General features: G+C 35.3%; 2 protein-coding genes across 3 annotated transcripts in view; both read right to left on the bottom strand.

Moving 5' to 3' along the window:
- atg4b (autophagy related 4B, cysteine peptidase) overlaps positions 1–2,205 on the bottom strand; it is an 11,017-nt gene extending 8,812 nt beyond the window's left edge. Inside the window, exon 1 of the mRNA XM_015371111.1 lies at positions 2,148–2,205. Coding sequence (XP_015226597.1) covers positions 2,148–2,157 — 10 coding nt within the window. The 5' untranslated portion in view covers positions 2,158–2,205. The remainder of the gene's footprint in view (positions 1–2,147) is intronic.
- A 2,994-nt stretch (positions 2,206–5,199) lies between these two features.
- The window catches only part of LOC107082424 (bcl-2-related ovarian killer protein homolog A-like), a 21,249-nt gene continuing 17,598 nt past the window's right edge, over positions 5,200–8,850 (bottom strand). For both annotated transcript variants that reach the window (XM_015371106.1, XM_015371107.1), the window contains exon 5: positions 5,200–5,771. In XM_015371106.1, the coding sequence (XP_015226592.1) occupies positions 5,646–5,771 (126 nt within the window). In that variant the 3' untranslated portion in view covers positions 5,200–5,645. The remainder of the gene's footprint in view (positions 5,772–8,850) is intronic.

The following is an 8,850-nucleotide window of genomic DNA, read 5'->3' as shown; positions in this document are numbered from 1 at the left end:
GACTATATAAATAAACTGAAATGAATTAAATGTATAAATGTGTTAGGGCTTAAAAATGTAATCTGCATTTTTTTTCTCCTACCAGATGTAATTTGGTAATTTTTTAATCCTTTGAGTTGCATATTAAAATGACAAATAACATATATTACTTTATAAAAAAAATTGCTTTTATTTCAATCTTCCCCTTAAGAGGGGAAGCTGTGAAAATTTGTATCTAAAAATGTTTCACAAGAAACAAATATAAATGTTTGCAGCCAGTGGTGTTTAAAATTTATAGTTATTTATTTATTTATTAGCTATAAATACACATCTAATAACAAAAGGTGATGATCTAATGTCACTCTGAGCTATGGAGCCCAAAAGTTCCACTGGTGGAAAATTAAATTTCCATAAACAGAAACATTTATGAACTGATTTTATTGATAACCCATCCCTAAAATGTACATAAATTTAAACAAAACAAGCTCCTTCCCCTGAAACATTCTCCTAATTTATTAGTCAACCAACATTTCAGTTTGATCAGTTTTCACGAGAGACGACGACAAAAATCTGTCGCATCGGTCGCATTTCACTGAAGCACAAAATAGCTGCGTGGGGGAGGAGAGACACAGCAGCGCTCAGTGAATATTAACCAGCAGCTACTTTGATGTTTAAGTAAAAGTTAGGAGACGGGTTGGTTAAAAAATTAGAGATCATACGACTGAAAAATCTGTTTGTTTGACATACGGAGCTTTTCCAGCTAAAAATGGCAACAAATTCTAAGTTTATACAAGTTAGTAATATAATGCAAGAAGCTTAAGAAAAAAAATAGTTTGTTCTTCTTTACTGGTTAAAAAAAGCTTCTCAGAGGAGCATGACTCCCAGTTACAGCTTAAAATGAACATGTTTTCTTATTGAACAGACAGAATCAGACTGCAGAGCTTCTACATATCTTTACATTTTGTTTCTGGCATCATTCAATTAGCAAAGAGGTTCATAAATCTTTTTAAAAAGAGCACAAAGTAGGGAGAACTGCAGGTTTAAAGGGGAAACAGATTTACTGGGAAATGCAATGAAATATATCTCCAAGATTACCAGAAAGTTTACAAGAAGAAAATATGCTATATTTAAAATGCAGCATATCCATAAATTTATGGATGGATGGAATTGAAATTGTACTTCTAGGGATGCATGATAAATAAATTTTGCATCGGAATCGACTATTATTCATTATTTATTTAATCTATTAATGTTTTTGGGCCCTATATATGTAATGTACTAAAAGGAATCTCTCTATAAATATAAATATAATTTTATTATGTTATCCTGTGTTCTCCATAATAGGAAAGCATTCAATAAATAGATGTTTGAGCTCATTTTTGGAGAATTAGTCTAATGAAAGACAACAACAACTTTCATGACAAAGTTACACCCTGGTTTCAAATATATTTAAAGTGTTTCTGCAGGAAGGCCTATTTGATCTTTTTTGGGATGTCATCAACCTAAAAAAACCCAAAATTTTAAGGACTTTTCTAATAAAATATCTATTTTATGAAACTGTAGTAGATTTATGAGTGAAATCATGAACACTGCTGAGTAATATCATTAAAATGCTGATTAGTCTATATTTAACAGGGATGCCAGAAAACACGTCCTAACTTTTCTTTTTATTATTTAAACTAAACTTCTATGAAGTTTAGAAGGATTTATTTGGTAAATAAAGCGATGAGAAGAGTTTTAATGATTTAGCTGAGACTGAACAGCTGATGGAGAATCCAGCAGATGCTGGTTTGGGCGTAACGCAGGAGCCAAAATAAAGGCAAAAAGAGAAACTTATTAAGAAAACTTTCCAGAAACACATGATAATGTGACGGCAGACAATCCGGCATCGAGACGTGGGTTTATGAAGCGACGGAGAAGGCTGTGAAAGCGAAGATTTACGGCTAATTTACCGATGAAGGTAGGCTAACCTCAGTTAGCTTTAGTCATCACTTTAGCTGGCTAACGAGGCTACAAAGCATAATATCTTATATAGCTCTGTCAGTAATGAGCTGAACAAAGAGGAAAATACTCATGTATTTAATGGTGATACTTGGAACACTTCTGTTTTTATTTTAGGCTCTTAGCGGGACAAAAAAATCCACTGTTTTCCAGAAAATAATGCCTACCTGCATCCATCCCGATGATCTTCACCCTATCTTGTTTGTTGTTCTCTGCACTCCGACTAGTTGGACCAATGGGAGGAGAGAACCACTGCGGAATTCAGAAAGGGGGCGGGACATTTCGTCCAACCGCCAATAGGAACTAGCAGGGTAAGTCAGCTGTCTCTGCAGAACACAATGGGGTGTTTCTCTAAAGTAAAGCCCACTAGCGCCCTCTAACGGTTAGTAAATGTACAGTAATGAGCGGTTACTCGTGTCATATGAAAGTTATTACATTATTAGACTGCTGTCACTTTGTAGGTGTCATAGCAGTGGGATTTAAACACTCCCTGCTTCTATAAAAGACATGATTTGTCACAAAAACTGTGTGCAGATTAAAAAAACATTTTTATTTTATGTAACAAAAAAATTCCAGTCTATCAGAAGGTAAGAAAATACCTACAGGACACAGAAACACCTTACTGAACAGATTATAAAAGAAACTGTCTCACTTAATTAGAGTATTCATGAAAAACTGTATGGTCATCTGAAGGTTCTAGACTAAATTTACCAGGGGGGCCAGGTTGGGACGGGTGTTCATCGGTGCATAGAACAAAAATACAAAAAAAAAAAAAAAAAAAAAAATTTGCATATATATATATATATATATATATATATATATACCGTATATATATATATACACGCACACACACGTGTATGTAGACAATGGAGATGCATTTTTTTATTTAAATCAACTTATTTCAGTTGTATATTTTCCTACGTTCCTGCTCAAAACAAGGGAAATACACCTTTTTCAAGAAACATTGACTGCACTGGAAAAATACCCTAGAAACAAGTAAAAATGTCTTAAATTAAATGTATTTGTCCTTAATTTCAGTAAGTAAATGAGATAGTTTGCCAATGGAATGAGCATTTTTACTTTTAAAAACAGACAATTAGATAATATGCACTTAAAATAAAGCAATGCAATTGTGTTTTCTTATTTTAAGTGTAAATTGTCTCATTCCATTGGCAAAATGTCTCTTACTTCCTCAATCCAAGAACAAATGCGCTTATTTTAAGAAAAAAATGGCTTTTTTTGGTTTTCCTTTTTTTCCAGTGTGATAATATTACGCTTTCAGTAAAGGGGCCATAACGGGGGCCAATTGAAGCGGGCCCCTGTCTAGAACTGCCTTTGGTTATTCTGTATCTTAAACCATTAACAGAAAATAGATCAGAACACTTGCACCGACAGAACGGCTGTTTTTCAAGCTTTTATTATAGTTGCATTGAATGACAAATACGTACTTTATTCAGGCAGCTTAATGCAACACACAGCAGTGAAATTATTCATGGAATAAAATCTACATCATTGTGCTCGTAGACAACACACCACAACTTATAATGGATCCTTTAAAGTGCAGCAACAGGACAGCCTCAGCGTTAACCATAGCAAGAGAGGAAAGCCTGCATGGAGTATGGCATTGGGAACACAACATGAAGCTTTTTTTAGAAAGAAAAGCGCTCAATCTCTAATGATTCTTAAAGATTTCTTTGTTCTCGATTGAAAGAGAAAACAGACAAAAAAGGGCAGGGTACGGTATGTGATGTGAAATTTCCCTTCTTGGGAAAACGCTGCCAGCGAATACGGTAAACAGAGCCTCGTTAAAGTATTTAATCCTCTTCGACTTTCTGTCGTCCACAAACATCAAAGTATTTAATTATGGTTTTATGCAATAGATCAACATAAAATCAATCAGGTTTATGAATTAGCTGGCTGTGTGTTTCCTGGATGGGGCCGCCTGTGGAGCTGGTTGACAGTTGCCTTTTGTATCTATGCTTCTTTTTCTATGTCTGCTTCTGTCTCCTTGAACCCCAGTGGGCCTCAGCAGATGGCCGCTCTCACTGAGCCTGGTTCTGCTGGAGGTTTCTTCCTGTTCAAAGGGAGTTTTTCCTCTCCACTGTCGCTACAAGCATGCTTAGTGTGAGGGATTGCTGAAGAGTCAATGAGTCGATGCAATCAGCTGGTTTTCCTTAGATAGAAAACTTTGAATCAATCTGACTGGATGATCTGGTGAACTGGAAAGTGCCTTTAGATGACATGATGTGAATTGGAGCTATAGAAATAAACTGAATAGAATTGAATTAGCAGGAAAATAATACATGGTTTATAAATGAGAAAATAGAAATCTGAAAAATAAGTGAAATTTTCTTTAATTAAGTGTATTTTCCCTTAATTTGAGTAGGTAAATGAGACGATTTGCTAATGGAATGAATATTTTTACTGTTAAAGTAAGATATTGAGATAAAATGCACTTGAAATCAGACAATGCAATTGCCTTTTCTTATTTTAAATGTAAATTATTTTGTTCCAGTGGCAAAATGTCTCTTTTACCTCCTCAATTCAAGAACAAATGCACTTATTTTAAGAAAAAAATGACTTATCTAGATTTTGATCTTTTCACTGCAAAAAACTATCTAGAATTAAGTAAAAGAAATTCTTAAATTGAGCCTATTTACCCCTAATTTTAGCTGATAAAAAAGATGATTTGCCAAAGGAATGGGTGTTTTTTATTCCTAAAACAAGATAATTAGATAATATTCACTTGAAATAAGACAAAGCTATTGTTTTTTTCTTATTTTAAATGTAAATTGTCTTGTTCAATTGACAAAGTGTCTCATTTACCTCTTCGATTCAAGAAAAAATGCACTTAATTTAAGCAAAAATGACTCATTTAGATTTTGATCTTTCATAACTCTCCTATTTAGTCAATAGAGTCCCTTATAGTTATTGGGACACTTGAAGCAGCTTTAGATATATAAAATATTAGAAGCTATAAAATGAGCGGTTTTTGCAGGAAGGTGAAGTTCTGCAACATATTCCTTCTAGGGTTTGGAAAAAAAACAAAAACAAAGTCAAACTTTTCAGAATGTCTTTTTTTAAACTTCTACATTAAAATCTAAACCCCACGTGTTATTTTCCTGCTCTACCGGATCAGTAAAAATACCTCACAGTGCATGGATGTAACATGACGATACTTTTACAAGACGTTGATCTTTGTGCTCTATGGCATTTATTTCAGAACAACTGCTAACCGCTTTCCTTCAAATCCTATAAATACAGAAAAAGCTCACTAGTAAAGTTCTGCACACTCTTGTGAAATGACTAAATCAAGCCTGAAAAGTGAGAGTAATCTCATGAAGAAGTGACACCATGATGAAGTGTGAATTTAAAAAAATATATATAAATGTGAAGCATTTACCCTTGATGGCCACAAGGGGGAGATCAAGTCCCCTATAGAGGAATACACACAGTGCGAGGTGTGATGGTGTAAACTCTAAAAGCAGTGTGCCATAATGCAGGCAGAGCTAACAATAAATAGACGGGCCGAAGCCGGCCGAGGTCAGGCGACCGTCGACTGAGGCTCAGTGCAGAAGAGTGTAAACATTATCCCATCCAGTGGATCCTCCTGTGGGGCTGATATGGCACACCGTGCTGGAAGACCCAGAGTGTGACTCAGTCTTTCACTTCTCCCTGAGGAGGTACAACACCACAGCTTTCAGGTAGTGTCCGAAGGCAAAGACGGCAGACACCAACCAGTGGGAGTAGAAGGGGGGGCTGGTGTTCACCACGCACTTCGTTATATCCGCCTGCAAGAAGACACAAAAACAAGCAGATGTTCCAGCTGTGGTTGGAGGAAGACAGGGTCGGAAATTCATCAAACAGTTCTAATCTTAGACTGGGGGGCTTGACTCCAGTCCTCCAGAGGGACCGTCCTGCACTGCAAAAAGATCTAGAAAGAAGTAAAAATGTCTTTAAATAAGCAGATGAAAACAGATCACTGTGTCGTTAAAATTTGCAGGAATTTCTTCTCCAACCTTTCTTCTCTTATCTCTTCCTGATCTGTCTGCTTTCTTCCTTGATGTCGTCTTTATCTTTAAAGTTTTCTAACAAACCTCTAAAACCTTCACAGCTGGATTTATACCGAGATAAACGTCTACAACACTCTGCTTTTCCATAAATAAAAAACAAACTAAATTCCCAGTTATGCTCTCCGCATAAAATCTCTGTAAAACTGGTTTAATGTTGTAATGTGACAAAATGTGGACAAGTTTGAAGGTTTCTGAACGCTGGTGTGGAGCAGCTTATATAACCAGCCTGACAGAGAGTGAAATAGGCCAGACAAGCGCAGTTCAGCATCAGCCGTGACACTAAACACGTCTCCCTCCTCAGATCCTCCTACGGCCGCTGAGGTTTCAAACATGCTGTCACCGCCTCTCGTAGAAGAACCCTCTGGATCTGGTTTGTTGGTGCCTCACTGAAAAACAGGTCATCGGCCTTTGCAGGTCAGCCGCACAATACGCTGCTCATCATTTCTGTCACACTTCACTTCACTTGTCCTCAAAACGGCAGAAGCATGGGAACCGTGGCTGTGAGCCAAACGACGCCTGTTGGTTCGTTTTCCAGCAAATTAAGAGAGAAGCTCATTTGATCATTTGGTCTTCATCTCTCACTGGAAAAAAATCGAAATCTAGATGTGTATTTGTTCTTGGATTGGGGAGGTAAAAGAGACACTTTGCCAATGGAACAAGACAATTTATATTTAAAATAAGGAACACCAATTGCATTGTCTTATATCAAGTGCATTTTACCTAATTATCTTATTTTAAGAGTAAAAATACTCAATTTATTAGCAAACTATCTCATTTACCTACTCAAATTAAGGGTAAATACACTTAATTTAAGACATTTTTACTTATTTCTAGATCGTTTTTCCAGTGCAAGTGCCTGACTTTGCTGCTTCTTACACACTGCAAAAACTATCCAGAAATAAGTAAAAAAAATTCTTAAATTAAGTATATTTACCCTTAATTTGAGCAGGTAAATAAGATGATCTGCCAATGGAATGAGTATTTTTACTCTTAAAATAAGATAGTTAGATAATATGCACTTGAAATAAGACAATAACATTGTTTTTTCTTATTTTAGAAGGACATCGTCTTGTTACATTGGCACAGTGTCTCACTTACCTCCTCAATTCAAGGAAAAATGCACTTATTTTAAGAAAAAAATAACTTACCGGTATTGAGATTTCTATTTTTGCAGTGCATATACTGCAAAAAAATCAATCTAAATAAGTTTTTTTTTCTTAAAATAAGAGAATTTTTCCTAAATTGAGGAGGTAAGTGAGACACTTTACCAACGGAACAAGACAATTTACATTTAAAATAAGAAGAAAAACAACATTGTCTTAAATTAAGTTAATTGGATAATATGGGCTTGAAATAAGAGTAAAAATACTCATTCTATTGGCAAATTATCTTATTTACCTACTTAAATTAAGCGTAAATACACCTAATTTCAGATTTTTTTAAACTTATTTCTATATTGTGTTTGCAGTGCACATATTTTGAAGCACACAGAAGGCCAATCACCATCGCCTTTTTACCTCAACATTATATTTATCTCAATTAGTGCTGATCCAATCAGGCATTTATAGATTAGATAAGCTTTGATGAAAGTGATGCAAACGTTAGCTCAGAGCTCAACTAAACCACCACTACACCAAAAACAAGATCAATATAAACTGTTCTAGATGGAAACACCAAAGAACCAGAGTGGTAACCATAGAAACGACGGATCAGAACATCCTGGAGGTCAAAGGTCAGAATGGGACAGGAAAAATTAGAGCATTAGATCTTTTTATATTATTTACAGAAAACTTTCAATGTATATTTTTTATATCAATATTTAGATTTAATTCAAAAAAGTATATATGTATGTATTAACACGGTAATACCATGAAAATAAAGATATGTTCTTTTAAAGATGAACTTTCAGTTAAAAATAAATAGTTTAGTTCAAAAGGAAGCAGTTACCGCCAGCATAGATATTACTCAACACTGACTACTGGTGTTTGGAAGTGGAACTGCAAGAACGGCGAGGCGAAGATTTTTAGGGCAAAAGCTTTTTTTTTAACAAGAGAAGCAAAGAAAACACTTGTTTCTTAAAAATAGTTTTAAAAACAAAGTCCTGAAAGTTAAAAGATGGATAGCGGAAAAGTGGCAAAAGTTCTCTGTCACATTTAGAAACTCAAAAAAAAAATAAAATAAAATCAATCCACTGGACTTTGTTTCCAAGTTTGAAGACGTTTCTCTTCCATCCAGGAAGATTTTTAATTGAAAATGTCAGAAATAGCGTTTAGTTCCAGGTTTTATCCAGCAGCCCAACAAAGCCTGTTTTTTTGTTGAGAAAAAATGCAAAAAGAACGGATGAACGGGTCCCCCCCTTTGGAATGGGGGTCGTTTGGCTTCTTTGTTAGCCTGCAATGCCCCATACCTGTCTATGTCTCTGAAGGGGGGATCGTTAAAGACATAGATGGAAATTTTGAATTGGAAAAAGTTTCCTGGATGGGAAGCGGAACGTCTTCAAACTGCAAATTGGATTGTTTTTTTTTACTTTTTTGTAATGACTATGACCTGGATGACTGAGAATCTTCATCAGCATATTCAGAAACTTATTTGTTAGAATAACATTATGGGATCCTAGCTTGCTTTCAATTATCACTACTTATACAGTTACTAAAGAAGATGGGGATCATTCAGTAAAGAAAAATAAACCTCTCAACAATTAGGGCATATTTTGGTGATGATGATGATGATGGAGCTCATGCCAAGCTTAGGTAACCTGACTCCGCCAGATGGATTTGCTCCGCATATCCATCTGGAA

The sequence above is a fragment of the Cyprinodon variegatus genome, unplaced genomic scaffold (assembly GCF_000732505.1).
Source record: "Cyprinodon variegatus isolate N-32 unplaced genomic scaffold, C_variegatus-1.0 Scaffold53, whole genome shotgun sequence".
Taxonomy (NCBI): Eukaryota; Metazoa; Chordata; class Actinopteri; order Cyprinodontiformes; family Cyprinodontidae; genus Cyprinodon; species Cyprinodon variegatus.
The sequence above is the reverse complement of the archived record's forward strand: the minus strand, read 5'-3'. Positions and strand labels throughout refer to the sequence as shown.